We start from the raw sequence: 27,108 nt of genomic DNA on the forward strand, positions 1-27,108 counted from the left end.
ATACATGTCATTGTATCCCAATTGCGTTGATCGATACTCATGTCAATCACTAGACTGTTTTGTCCAGACTCGATTATTTACAGACCGCCGTCATAAAGCTGGAATATTGCTTAGTGCGGCGTTTAACAACAAACAGACAAACAGATTGCTGTCTCCTTGCACATTGCATACTGCTTAATCCACCACGGGAAATGTTTAACCTCACCACAGGCACTTTGCGTATGCAAACGGGTTGAGTTTTAAAGAACTGTCACCTAGAGTTGAAATGACTTAGAACATTGCCCTAGATTCTTTAATTATTGGAGATGATGAAGAAACTTTTATTAGCTTGAGATGAACCAGTGGGTGTTCTGTTAGCCATGGTATGAACATATTATTTCACATCCCTGCTCCCCATCCGCCATCGAGGGTCAACAAGGACGATGTTTCTCCAGAAATAAAGACGTGAACAGATGTTGTTAATAGAAGGAGAATATCAGGCTGGTTCGGACCATGGCATTTTCCTATAAAAACAAAGAAATCAGCGGTCTGTATAACCAGTTTGGCCCATGAGCCCTGAGTGAGTGAGTGAGTTAAGACTTAACGTCACATCGGCAATATTTCAGCCATATCGTGACGAACAGTACATTAATAATACATATATTTCGACAATATAAAAAGCTGTAAACGATGGACAGTACTATATCTAGAAAATCACAGAGTCGATTTAAAAGTAGTTGAGAATATATAAAAGGCATAAGTATTAGTGAACAACACAATATAAAAATGGGCTAGAGCTCGTCAGTAACTAAAGGGAGATCACCATACTAGGGACCATGGGGACTTACAGTGCCTTTGCTTCCTGGATGGACCCCGGCAGGATTTATATCATCCCTTCAGTCACTTGGGACAGTGTACCAATGAGCCAAAGATTAAAATGACGAATATTCTACGTTTAAAAACTAGGCATGCAGAAAAATAGTTCGAATGATATGGGACTTACATACCCTCTTAGGGGGACAATAATTTTACGCTACTTCAACCCAATTAATAGTTTGTATGTGGGAGCAGATGAACCATACGTTAAACGCCGTCGCATTAAATAATCTTTGCAGTATATCTATAAATTACGTTCTACTCACTCGAATCCAGCATGTGACTGAGTTTTTAATCTGCGGCTAAAATAAATCTTGACAATATAACCCCCACTTTTCTTTCGTCTTCTCCACCATTCTGGCATTTAGTAAAACCAGAGGTGGATCATACATTAACTGAACTAAGGAATTCTGAAACAAATCAACTAATTTATCAATATAATCAATAAAACAGATTTTACAATACCTACAAAACTTTTCAGATGGATCCAAGGATGTTGACGCAGTTGCCAGCGCAACTGTCATTAGATCACGGGCTATATCATACCAGATAACTGTTCCATTTTTATGGCCGAAATAAAGGCCATATTCTCAGGACTAAAATACATAAGTAAACAATCAAAGCATAAACAATTTACATATGTTTTCCGACTCTCTTTCCTGTCTACATGCAATTAAAAATCAGTCTTCCAAACATCGACTTTTAATCGAAATTCTTAAATTAAATAACTAATGTGCCACTGGCCAAAACGGCATCGTTGCTTTTTCCATCACAAGGGACACGTATTTCAAATCTTCATCTATTAAGGGTCTTTATAATAGTATTAGTTCTCATTTGTTTATTGGGTTTTTAATGTATGTAAGAACTCATAATTCAAAGTACATTTATTGATACCTCAGTTTTAAACGTATTATATTTGTTTTATAGTCCCCACGGCCCCTAGTATGGCGCGTAACTTGAGATGCTGGTGATCTATAACCCATTTATATATTGTATTGTTTAATTCATTCTTTCAAATGCTCTCAGTTAGTTTTAAAATCAATCGAAACTGTGTTCGTCTACCTATTATACTTCCATCGCTAATAGGTTTTATTCAGGCTGAGAATATCTGTATTTTAAATGGCTACGTTCTCGTTACGACATTGCTAAAATATTGCCTACGTGACGTTAAATTTCGACTCACTCACTCCCTCACTCTTTTTATAGAACTTATATTCTGGTAACAAATTGTCCTACGGCTAGCTTTTTGCAATACCTGTCTTCACCTTTAGAATAACATAATATGCGTAGCGATATGATTAGGCATTAAAATTGATGCTGTCTTCAACAAAGAGACTGTGACGACTAAGTTCATAAGAAAGGGAGTAAGTCATTCCTCATTTTAATACTTGCTAGGGTTGTTGAAACAAAATGTTTCAACACAATCTGCTGTGAAATATCAGGCCATATCTAATCTCGACATCTGCTAAAATGTTGACAATAAAGGAATTCGTCACGTATCAAATTGTGAAGGTCTTAACTCAAATAGATAAAACTTATAAACCAAGCAAATGGCTCTTTTTATACTGCGCCCCTCCTATGTTTGGATTGCAGCTGAATCGTACCACAATATATACTGAACAACAGTGACATTGAATAATATTTAATGCAAAGTTATGTTTTTTACCAAGTCTGAAACAATTTCGGTTTGCAACAGAAAAAGACTCCTGTAAGTGTTCCAATGGTTTCATTTGCCATACTGACTTCAGAAAATGCGTGATTTCATAACAAAAACATGAACATGCCAAAATGTCAATTTACAAATTAATAGCTGTGCTGTGCTGTGGGATATCTGTCCATATCTGCTGTTCCTTGAGTGTCTGTGGAACACGTGGTTGACGTCGAAGGCGCCGATCCATCTCATCCGACATGTGCTCAGTTGGTGAGAGATCAGGGGATAGAGCCGGCCAGGGGATGACATTCACGTTGTTTTGTTGACGAGAGTCCTGAACAAGTCGAACAATATGAGGCCGGCCGTTTCTATGATACAATGATTGACGTAACGTTCACCTCGACGCAGGTACACTCGAATCCGTCCATTGCTGTGGCTGAGGTGAAAACGAGACTCGTCAGTGAATAGAACTCCACTGCATGGCCGTCTAGCGTAGACGCTGTCTGCACTACTGTAGATGTGCTTGACGGTGGTTTCCTGTCGAAATGCAGTCACTGTTGCTGGCTGGAAACGATTTCGTAGGTGTGTTGTTCGAATCCGGTTGTCTGATTATTGGTTACGCGTGGCCTGCCACTTCGAGGATGGTCTGTGACTGCATTCGTCTGTTGCCAACGTTGCCATAAACACCAAATGGGATTTTCTGTGGATGTTACATTGTCTTGCAACATCAAGTTGACTCGATTCTGCTTCAAGCATACCAATGGCTCGCAGACGCTAATTTTCGGACAGGTGTTGCGTTTCGTAATGTTGAATAATTGCGTCATTCTGTTGTTTTTTTTTTGAGTGGTTGTTGTCAGCACGATGCTAAATAATGCATATGGAATCCCGTTAACGCACATGTATTTATACCCATTCTTGGGTAGTGAAATGCATGGGGCTTGCATAAAAGTCAACTTTTGCATGGACTGCATGCTTTTCTGTAGCAGTTGCGTTTTTGTGACTTGATTCCATACATGTACTACAATATTGAAAACCAAACTTGTTTGAAAAATACACTAAAATATTGGTGTCACAGGAACTTTTGTTGTTGAGTATATAATATAGTGCAAAGGTGACACCTTAGAAAACATGAGGATGGGAGGGAATAGCATTGAAACTAAAAAAGCACACGGGATAACTCTACCGGCAGTGAAACTTAATTTCTTTGAAATGGTGATCATTTGTGATTAAAATAGGCTACAATTAATCTATCCCACATTGAATTACAAATAAAAGCAACAATACTCATTCCATATCCGTAAGAAATCTCGCCAAAAAGCAGAGTCGATTCTGACAAAATCACGATCACATGTTAATAAATCACAATCAAATAGTTAAAGGGGCACTGATCTAAAACAATTCCCCGGGACTGGTTGTTGCCTTTGTTATTGTTCTTTCCCGTGAGTACCCGGATGATATAACAGAGACCTAGACTAGTTCGCAACCTGTGCCGCGCAATTCGTTGGCGAATTTGTCACTTTTATTGATAGTATAAGGGCGTATGGTCACATCAACAAAATGAAATACAGTTTTGGAAATAATAAGGAAATGTAGGTATCGTTGTGGTTAGCATCGGTAACGGTGACGAAGTTTTGATAAGTCACTTGCTTGGTAATTGTGCGATTTTCGTTTACACTATTTTGACTTGCTACACAAAGTAAATATTTCTCCTTAGCATTGCTTATTTTATCGTGTTTATATTTTTACAGTCAAAATGTGCAAAATTTTACACTTACGAAATTTGTTTAACGCCTGAATATTCAGGTATTGTACAAACTGACTGAAAAATATGTCCATCTGTATTATTATGACAACGAATTCCAAACATTTTTATGTTTAATATCATCACCAATAGACTGAAAATGTTACGATGAAAAGTACATTTCTATATTGTTTGGCTTCTAATCCTACATAATAATCTGTTGTGATGTTTTTAGGCCCTATTGATCGTCTTAATCAATTTTGGTCAATCTGTTAAAGAAATGGACAGATTTTTCAGTTAAAATCACTGAAATATTCACACATTTTATAAATTGCCTGAGAGAATCACATTTTACAACTTGACTATAATATATTTCAGGTGTTTTACATAGGTGTCAAGTCTCATAGGTCGGCTGAGAAAGCCCATGTGACAATTTTTTTTTATAACGTCCACTGTTCCTAAAGAAAAATCCATAGAGTTAGATATCAATGAGCAATTAATCAACGTATTGTCGGTTAACCCTTTGAACAAAGTATGTTGTTTTTACATCGGCACTTCACGCAAGGATATGAGGATATTCCCTTTGTTTTAGTAAACCTAGACATGTAAATACTCACTTTTTACACTATCCACTGTGCAAGATAACAGCAATTAATCAATCAATGTATTTTCTGTTAATCCTTTGATGACTACAAACTATCCGCTGATTTACAAAAAAAGTAAATCAACTGATCATTCATCTCTTGCTGGGGTGCCACGTGCATATTTACATAACACACATTTCACCTCACTTCAAACCTGGATTTAGATTGAATAATTACCCCAGACACTATAAATGCCAAATGGGAAGCTTCCTCGGGTATTCGGAGTGGTGCTACCACCAATTATACCTGTAATGAATTCATTAACTGAGCATCAAGTGAATGACGACAAATACGCAAGTGTAGGGGTATACCAGAAAACGTGGATGACAACAAGGAAGTAGTAATCGTATTATCGACGCAATCCGAAATCCGAAAATGCTTTCACTGCATTGATACTTTTTTTAAACGATAACAATCAGGGGTATTTCCAAATGACGACAACCGATGATCTCCGCCGTTCTTTTTGTCTGTTTGTTTAGGCTGAAGAAATTAATTAACATGCGCCCTTTGTCGAAATCTTTATAGATCACGGTTAACCAATCAGTGTTCAAAAATGGGTAAAACAAATATTGCATCCAAGTTTATTTTGCTGTCCGTGCAGACGGTAACTTGTCTCTTGTCACGTTCAGTTGCGTTGCGTATCATCCGGGTGCTTACGGGGAAAAAACAATAACAAAGGCAACAACCAGTCCTGGGGAATTGCTTTAGATAAGTGCCCCTTTAAAGTACAAGTGTTCGCAAAAAGGTAAGTGTGTCCCGCGCCCGCCACAAACACATGCAAGTCAAATCAACTGTTCACAAGAAAACACACAGGAACATGTTGCACAACACCATAAAGATAATTGCGTCGGACATCATGTTTACTCATTGATGCGTCAAATTTGGAAATGTCCACATGTGACGTGATACAAACAAGAAGTACGAATAAATTTATTTAAAAAACAGATAGAACCAAAAGACATGGAAGAAAAGAAAAGGGAATATTTGTATAAATGCTAAATGAGCTAAATTTGTAGTCCTCTGGTATTCTGTACTCATAGACCATCTAACGTTAACGTACATAAATCTCAAATTGGATAATCCAATAAATAGCCGGGATGTAGCTACATTTATTTTCTCTTTTGATCACAAAGCCTACCGCTGGTACATGAAAATCCGAAAACCAAATGTTTGGCCAAGATAAAATTACAATCGTTTTGTGTGTGTTTTCATGTCATGGCGGATTTGATCATTTGCAGGTTGTAATGGTTTTGAATATTGATGACAGTACTGCTAATCAAACTTTCTAATTTCCCAAATCATTTTAAACAACATAGTACTCACTGTAAGCACATGGTGCAGAAAGTCACATTGAAGGCAACAAGAGAGTTACACTAGCCTACACACATGCCACTGATCACAGAGTAAATAATTACTGAAGGAATCGACGTGTCACATTAAATCACTGCAAATCCACGTTTGAAAAGCTTATCACAACGGAGGCATTCCCTAACACAGTGGGGGGGAGGAGGAGATCAGACGTCGAGCTCCGGACGAGTTCCTTCTTATACCAGCAGGGACATCATGATCAGTGCCAGGGCTCCAGACAAATGTCGCCTTATACACAAAACACTAGCAGGGACATCAGTGCCAGAAGCAGGAAGACCACGAACAAAACGTGGTCTGAGCGGCGGACCTTTGACGGACGTTCAGTGCTTTTCGTGTTTACAAGGTCGTGTTCTGGCTGTACATCTGTCTTGGTCTGAAATAGGTGACCATTATTGCGGACGTTGAGTGTGGCCATGGTGGTGATGATAGCCAGGCAGCTCTGACAGAGGATGAGGGTCAGGTACACAGACAGTCGACACACGTCTCCAGACTTGGGGATCGAGTCATTGACGAAGTTCATGAACACTGCATAGGAGACAAATATTGAGATGAGGTAGGACATCTTCTCTCCGGAGTCAGCTGGTAGGAGGAACACACAGGCGTTGAGCAGAGAGAGAAGAGCCATAGGAAAGATGATACTAACTATATAGAACATGCTCTTGCGTTTCAAAAAGAACTCAAACGATACCAGACTTGATATCTGTTTCATTTGGGCGTCTACAGTCTTGGCAAGTATGTCAACCAACTCCCATTCACTGTTCTCAATAAAGAAAGTAGGTAATCCCGTAATAATAGAGCCAGTGATATCAACCACAAGATTAAGGTCATTTGCAGGCGCGAACAGGATGCTACATTGCTGCTGGTCAAACGGGTACAGTGTGATGTCTATTTGACAACTGGTCTTGAAACTGTCAGTGATTACAAGTACTGCTCTTCCATCACTAGAAAGTTCTGGAGATTGAATTGAAATAGGTACAATGCTGTCAATCCCGTTTGGGACAACCACCAAAGGTATCCACACAAACTTCTCAGAGATAGTCACAAGTTCAATGTCATCATAATCAGTTTTGTTCCAAGCCAGACCCGTGTCGAACCACGTCATGACGACCCCCGCACTGAAAGCGAATGTCTGTTTGGCTGCATTGAGACTGGAGATGGACATTGGCAAAATACTTATGTTAACCTGTATCTTATCGGAGATGATACTGATGCCATCATTAGCAATTTCCCCTTGGAGATATATCTTCAGTCTTCTTAATGTCAACTGGGTTCTATTGGAGACACTAGCTCCTGATAAGATGAAGAGCAGTGACAGTGTTATCGCGGACATGAAAAACATGATGTCAGTGTTCGGTGGTGATGTTCGCAATGACATGTATTGATATGCAGGTGTTATTCCATTTAGCTGTTGCTTAGGTTACTGCAGACAGTGACTATGATTGGATAATACGCTGCCGCATGTGCTGGGATATGAGTGCACACGGATCCTAATCAGGGAATTAAACGCCAGGAGCATTTGATCATCTAGGTAAATGCTTCATAAACAGATGCCTATTTCTATTTCTGTTAACATACCTGACCCCACCTTCTGTGAGCAGAGGGCTTTAAGTTTATATTGAATTATGCAGTTTTGCACCAGTACTGGAAATGGTAATGTCATCGCTGTCAAGGAAACATCCCGCTGTACTGATAAACTGAGTATTTGCAAAACATTGTTTATTGACGCTTTGCTCACAAGTCAGACGTATTATTTACATTTCCACTTCCTGCAATATGAAGTGAACCACGGAAATGTGTGATCTATTCAATGTTAAGATAAAAGGCAATGGAACCTGAAAGTACATTAATGTAATAAGTGCTTATAGAATTGAATATCGATCGAGAGAAGGTGCCATCGGTAGATAATTTATATTATCACACCATGGGTGGGTTTCTCGGCAGGATAAAGCCAACGGATAACAACAATATCAGGATTGTCGCTTATTTTGTTTAAAAGCACTTCGTGCCTTGGCATTTGTAATTTTATCCTTATCTAAATTATGGACTGTAGGATGTTGGCGAAAATATTTTCTGCTTTCTTCATACACTTTCTTGCCTGTTTGAATTCAGTTGTGAACCATGCTTTACGAATGTGGGGATTTGCAGAGGAATTCGGAGTGGTTTGATCAGCAATGTCATTCAGTATGTCCGAAAACAACTGTCGGATCTGGAATATTCTTGCAAATGTCATGTTTTATGTTGCCAATACACAGTACCTCATATAAGGACAATTTAGCCTTGGTAAAGTTCCACCTGGATGATGGTGGCTCATCACTAGGGTTAACAGTTTTAAGAATAGTAGGAAAATGATCACTCCCGCAGAGGTCATCATGGACTTACCATACAAACTGATTGTACAAGATCGTCACGATATGGCTGAAATATTGCCGATGTGACGTAAAGCATAAACTCACTCATTGTACAAGTTTGAGTCTGTGAGTGACAGATCGAGGGCAAAATACGTTCCAGTGGCTTGATGTTAATAAGGTCTGGAATCATCATTAAACATACATAAGTTAATGTCAGAAAGAAATTCCTCAATGATTTTTCCTTTAAATTTTAGCATCTGTACTCACCCACAGCAGGTTGGTTTTTTTTCAGATCAACCACCTCCGTGGTCTACCCAGCTAACACACGACGTTGTCACAACGTTGTGGAAAGGTTGTGGATAGGTAACGTCGTGAAATAACGTTGTCACAACGTTATTATAACGTCAACGTGCAACGTTATTTCACAACGTTATGACAACGTTGCACATTAACGTTGTGAAAACGTTGTACATCGGACATCGCACAACGTTTTGTAACTACGTTTCTGAAACGTCGGTTATAACGTTTGCTTCTTGATAGTCATAAAGGAATAGAACTGCTTTATCAAAATCAACATGGATTTGTCAGAATACCAAGGCAGTAATGCTTTACCTTTCTGTATATTCAGCATTTGAATTTTCATCTCTTAATTCTAAAATTTCCAGAACGTAATTGCGTATCTCTATTACAACGTTAGTATTACGTTACATTGTAACGTTATTCCACAACGTAACAACAACGTTGCAAATTAACGTTGTAATAACGTTATGCTTTGGACATTACAACACTTTTTGTAAATGATGTTTAGGAAACCACTTGTAGATCTATCATCTCGTAGTTTTATTTTTTTTAAACATATATATCTATGAAGGAAGTTATCTGTCTACTAAATGTTGTCACAAGCAAAATTACAGTTAAAAACACATTGGCGCGCATTTTTTGCGGCGTGAGAGTGACTGCTGAAAAGTTTAGCCTGTTGCCTCGTGAAGTGACGTCAAAATGACGTCACCAGCCATCTTAGTTCAAGCTCACTCTAGACATATTACAACCAAGTGATTGTGCAGCAACGGGAACTGGACAGATGTTCTGTGAATTCGGATAAGGTAAGTTATTTTTCAAAAGCAGTCTCCGCTTGTTGATATGTTTTTGTACATGCAGATAGTCAAATGATTTAAATGTATCGTATTATTCAGAAGTGGCGGGGTTTAGAATGCAGTTTGCCGATCATTTTCACTGAGCTGAGCGTCAGTGTTGATAGTAATATTTGATACACAGAACGTGATGTATATAGAGGTGAAGGAAGCCCATGACTTTTTACAATATTATTATTTTATGGATACCAAGTGAAATTACCAAGGGCAAGTAGTTTATGTTTGACCAGAATTCAGTCTGGCGGCGTTTTGTGGTCGTCATATTATGTTCGGGTTTCGATCGTAAGGGTATAAGGTCTGTAGGCCTAAATAGGCCTAACGTATGCATCGCCTACTGACCACTGACAGTTATTGCCATTTCTTCAGTGTTATTTCTGAAATCTGAAAGTTTACATGTACTGACTTTGATTTTTGTGAAACAATGTGGCTCATTCAGGCCATGGGAAAGGTTGAGTAGATTTCTCTTATACAGCGAAGAGAGGGAATCAAAACAATGGAAGTATTTTCAGATCGACTCTCTGTAGGCTCCTAGTTATAGCCCTAGTCTAAAGGGCTCAATGATGTTATGAACAATTGTATTTTCGGGAAGAGACAGAAACATACTTGTTGTTCCCGAAAAGGCCCAATTAGCACTGACTGAAGTAGCCTAAATGTGGATCATATATGGTTGTTGGTGCTATCTATAAAGTTTATTTGAGCAAGGCGCTTATCATATGTATTTTTAATATTTCCAAAAAAAAGAATCAATTCATCATTTTCCGATAACTAGATCTATGTCCGACTCCCTTCTAATGAAAACGAGCAAAAGTAAAACGAGTCTCGTCGCGCGCTATAACGGGGTGTTTGCGGTATTGTTCTCGCTGAAGATAGCTAGTCGATAGTCAAAAGTTAAATATCACCATACATTGTCAGTGATTTGGTCATCGTTTGTTGATTATTAAGGTGAGATAGGTGTAGATCTAGTCAATGTGCACCAATGAAAAATACAATGGAATTGATAGCAACCATATTCGTTCTCCGTATGTTGCCAGGAAGGCTACCATACTACAGAATTATATTTAACGATATTGAACTGTATTATGTTAATAAACGTAGTAAGTATATGATACTTGGTTCTCTGAAACATTTTGGCAATGAGAGAGAATAAAATGGTGATCGAAAACTGAACGAGTAAGTTTTAGTGCTCGCTACGAAATCGTACTGTAGCTAGATCTATATAAACAACGCTGCGATGAAGATGTGATTCGTAATTAGCTACAATGCCTGTCTAATATATATATGTTCCCGTTTGGATTCCGGTTTAGAAAAGGTCCCCAACAAACCATATTTGTACTAACATGATTGTGTGTCATTGTACTCTGACAGAGGTTGTGAGACGTGGCTCACTAAAACAATCACTGGTTTGCCTGACCGGGTTTGTCAGACCGGTGTATATGTAAAACCAAATTACATTAGGTGTTGGTTTTTTTATGATGGTACTCATAATTTTGTTACTTATATACTCATAATTTTGTTACTTATATCTGTAGCCTTAGTTTATTTCCGATCGGACCTTATACATGAAGACTTTAGATTTACAGTTTTCCTAAATTTTAGGCAATTATACAATGTGTGTTATCTTTTTGTTTAGACTACAGATCTAAATGTATGCTTATTGAATATAGTTTTAGTTTTGACTTTTTTAATATGTTTTCTTTGCAGCAAGGGGGAAAATGTTACACGACCACTCCAGGAGATAAAATCAAGAATGTTGAATCATTGAGGAACACACCAAATAAACCCTGGGCTGTGAATTATGTTAACGTAAGTACAATTGTTTACAGTTACATTCCATTGTCTATATCCATGTTAATTGGTGTGTTTTTTTGTTGCTTGAAATGAATGCTAAGAATGTAGATCTATTTATATAAATCTATGCTCGTACCACGTTTTGTATTCAACCTGATTCTTGATGTCTCTGAATGAATGTTAAAATTTGTTTCCATCAGTTACTTGAATTATACATTATTGTTTGAATATTGATAAAACCTTATCTCCAAATGAATGTTTCTCGTCATATGAAATCTTTCATATACCTGCTTGAGATTTATTAAGCTGTTTGTATTTCAGGGAAGTGGAAGTGAACACCAAAGGAAGAAGATTCTGGCATTCAATAATTTAGAAAAGTGTATACATTTTCTATAATCTAAAAATAATAAAATGTCAACGCAAATATGTCTTGGAGTTCTTTGTTGAATGGTGACTTCGCATGACTGAAAGTATACAATATGGACTTGTTTAGAGACCGACCATTTAATATTCAAGGAGGTGGGGACCTGGAACCTTTCTATGGAGATTACATATGTTTTCGGTCACAGCTACAAAAGCAGATATATGATTTTCTTTAACTCTATGAGCCTGAAGATAAGCACCTTGCATCTAGATCTATGTCATTTTTTTTTGTGGCAGGCATTTTTTTCACCAGTCTGAACCGTTATTATTTTTGTCAAGTATTTTCGGTGACAATATATTTTTTCGATAATATTCCAGGACCCGACCCTCCCCAGAAAATATCACATGGTCAACCCCTTACATTGTCTGCCATTCTTTTTTTTGTTTCTTTCAGTACAAGCCTAAAGGGTAATGGTGTCTAACTTTCTAATAGTCAAATCATGTATCTAGTTAACAGCTCAGTGGTGTTTTTACATTTTGAACATTGTTAGCAAAACAGGATCTAACTCACTGTTAACCGGGCTATTCGACGCCCTGGTTTTCAAATATTGGTAAAAGGTATCTCGAATCATACACATTCACGTGACTAAAGCATATTCTAAAACATTTTTTGGGGTTGTTTTTACAACATTTTAGTGTGGAATGGTCACAACCGTATTTCATCCTTGTAACAAAGTTATTTCACGTCGTGACAACGTCCGTGGTAGTACGCATTATTATAACATTGCCACAACGTAAATTACAACATAACCACAACGTCAAATACAACGTTCCCTCAACGTAAAAATACAACGTTCCTACAACGTAAAATACAACGTCATCACAACGTTGTGACGACGTGAATATGACGTAACACAACGTTAGGCCATGACGTTGTGACAACATAAATGGGAGTCCACAGAATAACGTTATATGGACGTAACATCCGCAACGTTACCACAACGTAAACACAACGTTCCCACAACGTAAAATACAACGTCATCACAACGTTGTGACGACGTGAATATGACGTAACACAACGTTAGGCCATGACGTTGTGACAACATAAATGGGAGTCAACAGAATAACGTTATATGGACGTTACATCCACAACGTTGCCACAACGTAAACACAACGTTGTCACGACGTTGTCACAACGTGAAATTGTTAGCTGGGTAGTGATAGAGCGTCCGCCCGGAGAGCGGAAGGTCCGGGGCTCGATACCCGGCCGCGTCATACCAAAAGACGTTAAAAGATGGTACTTGTTGTTACCCTGTCTGGCGCTCGGCATTAAGGGGCTAAAACAAGGACTGGTCGGCTGGGAGTCAGTATCCTGTGTCTGAGTGTGGTATTCATGCTAAACTGCAGCATGGTATCTAATTGGGCTAGCACTATAAATCAGCACCAGTCCAGACTAGTACAAGCAGCCACACACACACACTCACACATACGTGCATGTCCGTCCCTATAGAAGTGCAATAATCTTGGACGCGACGTTAAACACAATTTCACCTCACCTCACCGTTCAGATCATCCATGATAATGCAGGGCTTTGGAAGTTGATCATATGGATTTTGATGATCAGACTGTCAGAGGAAGGAGGGATATATAAGGAGCACAGCGTAAAAGCAATGTGCAGAGTCAGGAGAACAGGAACAGTTTGATGATTTGTATTAAGAGTGACAGGGCTATGTATGATGTCCTGCAGCACCAAGATAGTTGTGCCTCCCGTTGCTTTATCTCCCGGAGGAGAAAAGGAATGATAATCATCGTACTGTCTTAAAGTGAACCTATCTGTACTTTTGAGCCTGGTTTCTTGGAGATATAGTGCAGAGGGCTGTAAATCTTGTATCAATAATGGGATCTCATTGAAATAATGTAAAAGTGCATGGCATTAGATTGCATTAGATTGGCCAATTGCGTCATGGTGACTCAATTGGAGATCTTTCACGTGAATGTGAGGAGGAGGTACTCCGCCACCTGTCCTGTGAGTGAGTGAGAAAGTGAGTTGGGTTAAACGCCGCTTTTAACAGTATTCCAGTTATATCGCGGCATGTCAGCTTAATGTGGGAGGAAAGCCCGAAGTGATGCAGGTCTCAGACGTTTACCACTTCGGTGAAACCCACGAGCAGGGGGTATGGTGCTGACAAACCAAGAAACATAATCGGGGTGAACCGGGATTAGAACCCACAATCATAGGTTTCTGGCGTACCCAAGGGACGCAACTCTGCACAGCGAATCGAGGCGCCTTAGACGACTGGGCCACCCGTGCCCCCCTGTCCTGTGAAGACTGAGTGATCTCCATATCCAGGTCCAAACAAGTTCTGTAGAGGAACCTCTGAAGATGTATGTAGGGACGGTTGGTGTTGTTTCTATTTAATTTTTCTTCTTTCTTTTTTTGTCAAAGGAACGGTGACTGGTTGTGAAACAGACGTTGGAGATTGTTTCTCAGGCTGACTGTCTGAGATCCAGCACTAGTCTGAGTGACTTGGGAAAGAGGCTGGAAACGAGTTGAGGTCTTATTTGTGAATTGTTTCTTGGCATCTAGGTATGATTCTTCACATATTTTTAATTCTCTTTGCTACACGGGGCAGAACCTTTATGAAGCAGTATTTTGGCCATGACAGTTAAAGCAGTTGAAATCATTTTCACAGTCAGAGTTTTCGAGGGTACTACCACAAAGATGGCATACCACAGAGTTGTTACGAGACTGTGATCCATGACCGTACTGTTGGCATTTGTATCATCAGAGTTGAATGGGGACATACACCTCCACTCCGATATTGAAATAATCTGCCTTAATTGATTGCGGAAGCGATGTACGCACAAAGGTCAAGAGATGAGTGTTTGTATTTGTGATGACATCATCTTTCTTGACAGTGATACGTTTTACTGTGGTGACAGTCTGTTCCTCCAACACTGCAGCAATGTCCTCTTTCGACATATTGGACAAGCAACCAGTCCGGTCGCGAAAGATGCCTCCACAAGAATTTTATGTTCTGTGCACAGACACAGCAACCTCAATATTGGCAAATGTTTTGATAGACAAAAGATTGAGAGATCAACCAGAAGTGAGCCACCACGAAGACGGGTGACAATTTTCACCTCCCAACGAACTCCTGAAACTGCTTTAGAGACAGCAAACGGGCTCAGTTTGATAGGTAGTTGATCACTAGCCTCAATAACCAGGAATCTAGCCCAAGAATCAAAGCTTGGAGAATTATTTCCAGTTGAGTGATCTATATCCTCAATACGTCTCTTCTTTTCATTCCGAGATGAACCAAATTGTTGTAGTGACATGATGAAATAACATTATTCCGCACCCCTGCTCCCCAGCCACCACCGAGTGACAACAAGGATGATGTCAAATTGCACCCGATATCCAGGATCCTGACACAAGGGATACAGGGATGTTATACTCCAGGGAATATGATGCGAGCAGCTGTATTTGTCTTCTTTCCATCAGTGTCTTGTGTCTGGGGAATTCTGTCCCATTTTAGGCCTTCGTGTTCGACACCTGTCCATACGCTCAATAAATTGACTGTTGCTTTGCATGAACAATTGGACAGAATTCAATAGAATCAAATCCAGACATTGATCCAAAGAACGAGGAGGCATCTTGAAGCAGTTGTTTGGGTTCAGGGAGGTTACACAAGATACTGTTGGAAAGTCAATATTTGGTCTTCCTCAATTCCGTGAACCAGAAGTGTGCATGGTACTGACAGTTTAGTCTGTGCAACAAAAGTGACATTCAAAATTTTTTGGACGTAATTGAAAATCTGTAACATCTCCAAAATAAACACATTATTTCATGATAATCTTGGCTATGTTCCTCCTTAACCATGTTGTTCACTAAATAATATATTTGGTATGGAAATCCTTTACACATTTCATGCACAAGTTCATTGAGGATGCCCAGTCTGAGAATATACGGGTGTATCCATATGTCATGTATGTCCATTTGACAATAGACTGGTTCTGGGAACTGATTGATCACTTACAATGTGACGTAATACATAAATGCGCACATTCCAGGAAAATTTGTAATGTGTGTGGGAGATGGGCGAGTGAGTCACGTTTAACAGTATTCCAGTTATATCACGGCTTGTCAGCTGTGTATGGGAGGAAAGCCCGAAGTAATGCAGCTCTCAGACGTTTATCACTTCGGTGAAACCCACGAGCACGGGTATGGTGCTGACAAACCTAGAAACATAATACGGGCGAACCAGGATTCGAACCCACAATCATAGGTTTCTGGCGTGCCTAAGGGACGTAACTCTGCACAGCGAATCGCGTCGCATCAGACGACTGGGCCACCCGTGCCTCTTTGTGTGAAGAGCAGATACCACAAGGCTGCGACACATGTTGCATGAGAAATATTGCCGACGTAATCCGAATGCTCATTTGTCTGAGCATTCACTTGTTTTCCACTCGCTGGGTTCTTTCGTTGGTTAAATACAACGGCAACACCAATAATCTCTAATGAACGTGATATATGCAAACATGTGACGCAATGACGATGGAACGTAGCTGGTTATGATTGTCTGTAGGGATGCCAGTTAACCTGAAAGATTATAAACGCCGCCGAACACGCCTGAAATTCTACTTGGCCTCAAGCTTGAAACCGACTCGGACTAGCGAGGCGGTGCAACTTGTATCCCTGGTCTGTCCATCAACTGAAGATTCCCTCGCTTATGGTTTGTTTCGGTCTTATGCTATCTGTGTATGGGGCGCTGGGGTAGCCTAGTATATAGTTGAAGCGTTCGCTCGTCACGCCGAAGGTCTGGGTTCGATTCCCCACATCGGCCCATTTGTAAAGCCTATTTCTTTTGTACCCGGCAGTGATATTGCTAAAATATTGCTAAAAGCGGCATAAACCATACTCACTCAGTCACTCACTTACTACCCGTGTATGATACTAAGTATTCCGGACACAAACATCAGCAGCCTCTCAACAGAATGAGTGACTGAGTGAATAAGTTGGTTTTGGTGAAAGTAAAACGTCGTATAGGTCCTTGATGTCACCACATCAGACAAATTTAGGATTCTGACAGACAATCTCAGGTTTCTGGCACGCTTTAGCGTCGCCAATCAAATTTGTCCCCAAAGAGATATGTTTTGCATGTTATGGGGATGGGTAAGAACAAGGTTTTAGCAGGCATTAAAAGCATGCGTCCAATATTGTGTTGTGCTTTTCCCAATGGTATTGTCTCGTGGGTGTTACTGCATGTGATAAGTTGTTTTTAGTGTGTAAACTGCCCGTAATGACGCAATATGAGCATGGTTGCAGTTGAGTCAGTCAAAAAGGACACAAACCACCCGTCTAGATTAGTATTTAGATCGTCTGACCTCAGCTGGCCTAAAATCAATGCCTAAAAAAATGCCTTCTCTTCAAAGAGATTCAATTTCTTAGGATTGCCGATATGATGTTAAAAATTAACTGACTCACTCGATTGTTGAGGATATGTTATTTCGGCTGATGGTGTTCACACCCAGCTGGAGAAAATGGAGGCAGTAAAATGTTGGCCTACCATAGAGTCCGGGTTACCTTGGCCAGCCCGGTCACCAGATTTGTCCCCGATTGAGCATCTGTGGGACGAGTTGGATCGACGCGTTCGCAGAAGGAATCCACCGTACCAAACACTTCCGGCGCATGAATGGCAGCACATCCAACAGCGTGTTATTGACAATTTGATTGCATCTATGGGTCGTCAGTGTCAAGCGGTGACTGATGCACGTGTTGGGCACAACCGATACTGACATTTTCTGTACCCCTGTGACATTAACTGTATCGTGTACGTGTGTTTGTCTAGGTGACACGATTCATGTTTTGAACATTGTGTACTTTAATCTTCAAACAGTGTTTCAGTTATGGTTTCTGTGTCCGATGTTGAAACAATCGCATTATATTACATTTTGAAAGTCAGTGTCAAGTTTCTTTTTTTGAAGAGTATATATTCTGGACAATGTTCCTCATTCTGTCATAAGAATCTATACCGAAACGTTGCCTTTACAGTATTAAAGAAGTTGTTATCCATAAATTGTGTCTACATTGTCATCTGTCAACTTCTGAGTAATGCCTATCAAACAAGGTTACTGCCTATAACAACAATCCCAAACGAAAAAGGACCCCTTGAATAAAGGAGTATTGCGTGAGCTGCTTCGGAAAAAAGAACAGAAGACGCCACTTGGTACTAAGGAGTGAAGAAGACAACGACATATTTCTCATCCAATCATAATTTACTTATGAGGCTGTTGTTTTTCTCGGCCATCCATAACAGAAAGGAACAAGAAGTCTGCACACAAACACTCGGAATGCCAGACGATGTGACATTTAATACCTTTATACTAAAGTTGCAGGCTGACAAAAATAGTAAAATTGCTTATTTCAGTTGGTGCAGATTCAGAGAATAGTTTATCTGGACGAAGAACATGACAATGACGAAGGACCCTATTGACTTAAGCATTGCACACTATGGGTTGTGTCGAAGTTAACTTATGACGCTGTTACGAGTTTGGTTGGTTGGTTGGTATGTTGTTTAACACCGCACTCAGCAATATTCAAGCTATATGAGGGCGGTTTGTGTAAATAATCCAGTCTGGACCAAAAAAACCAGTGATTATCATGAGCATCGATCCACGCAATTGGGATCGATGACATGCATCAACCGAGTCAGCGAGCCTGACCACCCTGTCCCGTTAGTCGCCTCTTACGACAAGCATAGTCGCTTTTTAAAGCAAGCATGGGTTGCTGAAGACCTATTCGACCCCGGATCTTCACGGGTCCTGTTAGGAGGAGACTACGAAATTGGAACGCAGTTTAACCCAGAAATCGGTAAGTACAGAACTCAATTACAGTAAATTCTAAATTACAGAATTACAAAATTAGTAAATAAGCAGACAACATCAATTATAGAAATCGTATTCAAAGACATAGTTGACGATGAAATAATCAACGCAATGAGTAAAAAAGGGGCAGCAACATTAAACAATTTCTGTAATTTAAATAAGTGCACCCACGAATGCACAGCAGTTTGACACTTTCAAACGTCCTAAAACAGCCTTGATCTGAGTTTTTGTATTCAGAATAGTGTGGAAGGAATTCAGTGCTTACAACTAGGTATCTAATCCGCACTTGCAACGTAGATTAGACAAACGTCTCTTGTCTCTCGAAGGGTGGGTAAAACGTGGCTTATTTTTCAAAAGAATGATGTCTGATGTCTACACTCTTCTGTCAACGATTCTGGAGTACCTGCTTACTGTTTGGTACAGAAGGATTCCACATGGTGGTGTAAAAAAGTCCCCCACAGCAGGAACGGCGTCATCATCATTTGCATAATTCTTGTCATATTGTTCCTACTTCAAATGGAAATCTCACAGTGCCAAATTTGGTGAATATGGAGGATGTTCAATGACTTTAGAGCCACGGCTATTCATTGCAGCACATGGCGGCATGTGAACAGTTGAATTGTCCTGGTGGACATACCATGAGTTGTCCATGACGTTTAGCCTTGATATTCTCAGACAGTTGCCATAGCAGCTTAGCGTAATATTAGCAGTCAATTGTCTGGCCTTTCGAGAAGTAGAAGGGCAAGCTGTTTTTACATTTTAAACGGAAGTACTGATATCTTCGATTGTTTAAAAGATATCAATAATGTTTTCAAGACATCAAATTTCAATTAAAGATATCTTGAATTCATTTCTGATATCCAAAATACAGTAACTGATATTTTAAAATGTTACTGTGATATCAACAAAATATTTCGTGATATCTCTAAATGTATTTATGATATAATTAAACAAGTACCACCCTGCTGTACATAATGATATCAGAAATAATAAGTGTAAGATATCTTAAATTCAATTCAAGATATCTTGAAATAAGTTATACATATCCTAAAATGCATTACAGATACCATTTACTCGTTTTAGATATCTTTAATTCAATTTGAGATATCTTTAATTCAATTAAAGATATAATTAATTTTGACGGTTATTGAAAATAAAAATCAGTTTAAAAATATTATCAATAATTGTGAAGATATCTTTATACCAATTGTTAATGTCTGTAATATAATTTAGGTAACATGAAGGAAAAGCAAAAGAATTATTAAGGTCCCGAAAAGTTCGGGAAATGATTAACAGATATCTTCAAATATTTCCTGTCTGGCTACATATCCGTAAATTCTTATCGTTCCAAAATGGCGCCAAACCATGCCCAACTTGTGCAAGAACTAGCCTCAACAACAAGTCAAGCAATTCGCGGAGGAGTTGAGGGGAGTGACAATGACAGCAGTGATAAGTTTTAAAACACTTCTCCCTAGAAAGTACCAAGAGTACTTAACAGACAGAAGTATTTGAAACTATCTATAAATATTAATCTATTAATAATGGCAACAATTGAAGACATCAATAATTAATTCTACCATGAATTTGGAATTTACTCGACTCTGATTGGTCAATCAGAGGCTATTAAATCACAATAACCCCCTCTGATTAAAACAGCTGGTTTGACGGCCGCATCACCACGGAAGCTAATATTCATAGAATAGTACTATTTTCAGTCATTGTCGGTAGGCATATTTATATCTTTTGCGTCACAATGATCGATATGACGTCATAATGGTGACGTGCGATGTTGATTCCGTAATTCAGATCGATAACCCACTCAAGACACTGGACTCAACCCGTGCCGCTTCACTCAGTATATTTGCTAACACCAAAGAGTTCGCGTTTTTTTTAGTCATGGTAGAATGGAGATAAACTTACCGCGCTAAATTTAACATTTGAAACCTCACGCTGCACGTTCGGTTCCAAATTCAATTTAGCGGGGTTAAATCTACAGGTAACCTAGCTCTACATTGAAAACACAGTATGTTTATCTCCTAATAAATCTATCAATAATGGCAATAATTGAAGACATCAATAATTAATTATTGATATCTGTATTTAGTTTCTATATATCAAGAATTGAATAACTGATATAAAAAAACATGACTTTTTGATGTCTTTAAATCACATTTTGTTACTAATCTAATTCAAGATATCAGCCATTCTTTTCAAGATATCAGTAACAAGCTTCACCATGACCTTAATTCATTTCGTGATATCTTCCATTCCATCCACGAGATCTTCTATTCAATCAAGACATCTTCAATTCAATTCAAGATATCAGTAATTCCGTAATAGATGTGACAACGGCTTGGCATAAGGTAGTTCACAGGGAGAATGCTTCTGGAATCCCAGCAAATCGAAACCTATCTTGACATCTGATGGAACAGACGGTTCATGTTTCTGGGAAGATGTTATTCAATGCTTTGACACTGTTGTGTAGTCTCCAGTTGACGGCTGGGAACCCAAGACCCAAGTCTCAAATCGCTCAAACCAATTCAGCTGGGTCTGCTTCAAACCGATGTAAAATCACAAGAGACGATTGCTGAAATCTCATTGTCATTCCCAATACATTCATCTGTCATGAGAGTTGTCTTGTATTGGCAATGTGACGTGTGATGAGTCGTCGGTCATCCATAATCAGATAATGTACTTTATAAAATAATTCCTCAGTGTTGGTAGATCTTACGGATCTTGGATCATCTTCGACGCTCTCTTCCCCTCCTGAAATCTGCTGCCCACCTCTTAACAGTGGCACAGGAAGGAGCATCTTCCCATAAAGTTGACAACCATGTCAGCATGGATGGCTGTTGGAGTTAGCCCTTTCAGTTGGAGATGAACATTGTGACAGCCCCTTATGTTTTCATTTCAATCAACGGAGATGCCTCAGTTTGATGCCTCCAGAAATAGGCAGGAGATCTGGTTGTGTGTTTGGCTCAAACATAGAACGGATTGAACGTATTGAAGGTAAAACATGCAAACTGTAAAGGATACATCTCTCATATTTAGGCTCAGAACTCCTCAGCAACCCCTTGCATATCCTGACGACAACCAGGGGTTACAACACATAATTTTTAACTTCGGGTCGTATCGAAATAACCCAAAATGAAGCCCTTGAAATAGGTCAAATTATTAGTTCTACTACTACCTCAAGGATCTGAAGAATGTATTTGTAACTTGGGGAAACATTCTGCGCAACATCCCGGCCACATTATATGTATGCACGTTGTTTTTTTCCTATATTTTTTACTCTTTATACCATTACTTTCCCTAAACTTTCTTTGTTATTACTGCCCAGTGTCTGCTCTTTCCACAGATACCACACTGTTAAGGTTTTTGACATTGGTCTTGAAGCGTAAAGGGCTACTGATAAACAATTACAAGTCACCAACATTATTTAAAGTTCCAAATGCCAACCAAACTAACCTTGCGTTACCGGCTGATTTTGGTCTTTGGATTTTGGTGTGCGTCGTTTTATTTCATCCTAGACATGTCCCATGAGTGAGAGGTCTGGAACAACAGTCGGACAAGGCAGTACATCAATGTTATGCTGCCTCAAAAAGTCACGAGCAACATGGGGATGGGCATTATCCTGCTGCAATGTGACATTTGCACAAAGGGTAGAAGGTATGCCTTTCAAACTGCCAGTTTGTTATTCCATGAGTTGTGATGCATTGACTTTCTGCAAGCCATGAATTAAACAAAGATTAAACAAAGGTGTTTCATAAGAAATCTCTGCTAAACTCAGTGACCATTGTACAGTTCTGACGAGATCATGAGCATGTGCTTATGAATCACTATCAAATAGTGATGATACCAGGTGTTCGCAAAAAGGTGAGCGTATCCTGCCCCGCCCGTGGAACAGCTAGTCACAAATGCATGCAAAGGGAAGTCAATTGTTCACCTGAAAAAGACAGGGAACATGTGGAAAGCAAGATAGGGAATTGCATCGGACATAATTTTGGCACCACATGACTATCATAAAGCGTTTTGAAAGCCTTGTCAAGGCCTAGAATGGTGTCACCTTGATCAAACAACATTTGAAGAGTCGTTGGACACACTTTGAAATCTTCATACACAGAGCATGCTTGATTGTACCTCAGACGTTGCCAAATGTAGACACAAAAGGGTTGAATGTCATGAAAGGAAATTTAACTTCCAACTTGTTAGACAGTATTTCGGACAGCTTTTTGTCACTCTGAATCTTTATGGATGTAACTAAACATGAAAGAGATGAGGCAGTTTCGCTGGTGTCCTTTGTTACCAGTGCATATGCGTAAATAAGTGGAAGTGAATTGGCTGTCTGACCGTTTTTGAAAGATTTCAGATCATTATTCCATGTTTGATTTTAGAGACACAATGAAACGTGAGCGTGCCCCAGATGCTTAGAATGTTGTTCATGTTGTCAATCACTGGTTTGACTGGTCCAGTCTAGAATATTTACAGGCCGTTTATATTATAACTGGAATTATACTGGTTGCGTGGTGAACAACAGTCCCTATTTCATCAAGTTAATTCAATAATAAGGAATGTCGTACACAGCTTTAATGTAACTTTCCAAATAGAGGAACACAACATATTGACTATAAGCCTACGTGTCAAATAATAACATTGAAGTTAACAATAGAGTCTTAAACACATGACTGAAGGATCCCACATTTGAACATCCAATTACACATTCGAAATTCAGGAATTGATATCCGGCCGAATTCCTTCCTATGCAACAAACACCACAGGGACATCAGTGCCAGAAGCAGAAACAACCCGAACAAACCGTGATGTGGGCGGCGGACGTCTGGGACAGACTTCACATGGAGACTTTCAGCGTTGTTCGTCTTAACATTGTCGTTTGCTGTACACCCGTCTGAAATAGGAAACCGTTATTGCGGACATTGAGTGTGGCCATGGTGGTGATGATAACACAGTGTGGGGTTCGGACGTCGGGGTCCCGACGAGTTCCTTCTTACACACAAAACACCAGCAGGGACATCAGTGCTAGAAGCAGGAAGATCCCGAACAAAACGTGGTCTGCGCGGCGGACGTTTGACGCAGACTTCACATACGGACGTTCAGTGATTTTCGTGTTTACAAGGTCGTGTTCTGGCTGTACATCCGTCTTGGTCTGAAATAGCTGACCATTATTGCGGACATTGAGTGTGGCCATGGTGGTGATGATAGCCAGGCAGCTCTGACAGAGGATGAGGGACAGGTACACAGACAGTCGACACACGTCTCCAGACTTGGGGATCGAGTCGTTGACGAAGTTCATGAATACTGCATAGGACACAAATATTGAGATGAGGTAGGACATCTTCTCTCCGGAGTCAGCTGGTAGGAGGAACACACAGGCGTTGAGCAGAGAGAGAAGAGCCATAGGAAAGATGATATTCACTATATAGAACATGCTCTTGCGTTTCAAAAAGAACTCAAACGATACCAGACTTGATATCTGTTTCATTTGGACGTCTACGTTCTTGGCAAGTATGTCAATCAACTCCCATTCACTGTTCTCAATAAAGAAAGAAGGTAATCCCGTAATAATAGAACCGGTGCTGTCAACTCCAAGATCGAAAGTATTTACAGGCGTGAACAGGATGCTACATCGCTGCTGATCAAACGGGTACCGAGTGATGTCTATTTGACAACTGGTCTTTAAACTCTCAATGAATTGAAGTGATGCAATTCCATTACTGGATATCTTTGGAGATTGTTCTGAAGCCAAGGTAGCGCTGTCGATACCGTTAGGGATGGCAATGGTCGGTATCCATACAAACTTCTCAGAGACGGTCACTTCCGTAATATTATCATAATCAGTTTTGTTCCAAGCCAGATTTGGGTCGAGCCACGTCATGCGGAAACCAGCACTGAAAGTGAATATCTGCTCGGCAGCATTGAGATTGGAGATGGACATCAGCAACATACTTATGTTGACCTGTTTGTCATCGGAGAGATCAACACTGATGCCATAAGCATCAGTTTCCCCTTGGAGATATGCCTTCAGTCTTCCTAATGACGACTCAGTGCTATCACAGGTACTGGCGATTGATAATATGACGACTAAGTTAAGGATTTTAGACGGCATGTAAACCATGGTTTCAGTGTTCAGTGGTGATGTTCCAAATGACAGATATTGTCAGGCAGGTGTTTATCCATTTATAATTTTGCTTAAATTATGACAATGAACCTTTGAACTGGAATACGAGTCAACACGGATCACGCAATCAATAATGCCAGGCGCCTTGCGCACACCCATTAGTGAAAATGTAAGTAAGCGCTTTAGATTAATATTAATGATTCTATAGTAATACCTGTCCCCACCTTCATTGGACAAAGCCGTATCTCTTTATAGCCCCTACTGCAATTACGTACAAATAATGGAGGTGGTAATGCCAACAGATTGCCATGGAAAAAATCTTTTATTAAATTCTCAGTAATCAGTGTTTCCAAAGCATCGTTAATATACTTTTTAGTGACAAGTACTGTGTGTATCTTTGCTTTCTGCAATATGAGTAGACTGGAAACATTTAAATGCGTCATGTCCCTGGAATGCATAGGCAACGTAAATACGCATTAATGTATGGCCAACGAATTGATTAATGCCATTGCCTGAGAATATATGTGGTATGCACTTCAATTTGTGCAAAGGCATTACACAGACAACGCAATTAAATGAACCTGGTGCTGACACGGACGTTACTACACCTACATACGATTAAATATGAAATTAAAGCTGGGGTTAATACAGAGTGAGTGAGTAAGTTTAACATTTAACGTAACATCGGCAATATTTCAGCCATATTATGACGAGAGGTTATTCATTAAGAATACATATATTAAGACTAAATAAAAACCTGTCATCGATGGACAGTAAATAACTAGAATATCACAGATTAAAACTTAAGACTAGCTTACAACTATAAAAATATATCACTATATTCCACAATACAATATAAAAAAGGGCTGTAGATCGCCAGCAACTAAAGGTAGATCGCCATACCTGGGGGGGGGGGGGGGGGGGGGGGGGGGGGGGGGGGTGGTGGTTGCGAATACCAGGTATCATAACTATTTGTTAGTGATTCATTATGAAATGCTTATGATATAGTCGGAATTTGTCAATCGAATCTGCTTTATGCAGAGATTTCTATTGGATATTGAAAGCGTTTTGTCGCCTTATTTACAGTACCTTTGCTACCTGCATGGATCCCAGCAATATTTCAGAGGCTGGCGTTTGTACGTAATGTTATCCACAATTAAAATTACAAATATTCTACGCTTAAAGGAATAGTAAGCAAAATATTCATTTGACACGAACAAACGAGGGGAACAATAATTTTACACTACTTCAACCCGCTTCGATGAAATAGCCACTTATATAAACTCAGATAGAAATTCATTATACCAATTTTAAAGGTATTTTATTTCATACAAAACATATGATCAAAATTTATTATACAATTCTTTTTCTTTTAAAAACCAAATAATTAAAAGAGAACTAATATTTTCATAAATATCCTTTATGGATTATCACTTGTGATGGAAAAATCAACACAGTTAAGCTGGACATGCTTGACGGTGTGATTCTCTCATCTTGGGTTCTTGGTGTGGTTTTATAATCAGAAGAGGTGTTACAGATTTGTTGAGTGCTGCTTCTGCATAGTTCGTTGAGGAAGAATTTTTAGCCACAGTTTAACCAAGTTTTTTGGCAATATCAGATTTATCCGTTAGTAGTACATCCTCATTCTTGAGATGGTGGATGCTGGATTTGGAACCCTTACCTTGTATTTTCTGAATCATGTTCCATACATTAGACATGGTAAGTATATTTTTGAGACATAAGTTTGTCAAGACGTCGGCGTTTATTTACAATAAAGATAGAAATTAAATTTTGACGGTATTCAAATTATGTATCATGGGGTGGCAACGGAAATTGTGTTCTGTCATTTTCCGTGCCGTCCTTGCTTGTTTGTTTGCAGTCATTGTGGTTTACGGATGTGTGGAATTGCAGAGAACTTTGGAATACATTCATCAGCAATTTTGTTCATCAGAGAGTATTTGGACATGATCAGGAACGTAACGGTTGGTAAACAAATCAGGTGTTAATTTGTTTGAGGACAGTATTCCAAACAAAGGCAACTTTGTCTTCGTTAAGTTCCATCTTGATCATAGAGGAACATCAGATGGGGTAAACGTTTTTAGAAAGGTTGGAAAGTGGTCACTCCAAAAGAGGTCATCGTGAACTCACCACTCAAATTCATTCAACAGATTAGAG

The 27,108-nt window shown here is 39.4% G+C and overlaps 2 protein-coding genes across 2 annotated transcripts; both read right to left on the reverse strand.

Moving 5' to 3' along the window:
• Nucleotides 1-6,488: 6,488 nt before the first annotated feature.
• Nucleotides 6,489-7,421, reverse strand: LOC139458658 (acetylcholine receptor subunit delta-like). Its single transcript, XM_071240073.1, has one exon. The coding sequence runs from the start codon at nt 7,419-7,421 to the stop codon at nt 6,489-6,491; it is 933 nt and encodes a 310-aa protein (XP_071096174.1).
• A 16,381-nt stretch (nt 7,422-23,802) lies between these two features.
• On the reverse strand, nt 23,803-24,930 carry LOC139458659 (neuronal acetylcholine receptor subunit beta-4-like). Its single transcript, XM_071240074.1, has one exon. The coding sequence runs from the start codon at nt 24,928-24,930 to the stop codon at nt 23,803-23,805; it is 1,128 nt and encodes a 375-aa protein (XP_071096175.1).
• Nucleotides 24,931-27,108: the final 2,178 nt, after the last annotated feature.

Source organism: Haliotis cracherodii, unplaced genomic scaffold (genome assembly GCF_022045235.1).
Source record: "Haliotis cracherodii isolate W230 unplaced genomic scaffold, xgHalCrac1.p SCAF_13, whole genome shotgun sequence".
NCBI classification, from domain to species: Eukaryota; Metazoa; Mollusca; class Gastropoda; order Lepetellida; family Haliotidae; genus Haliotis; species Haliotis cracherodii.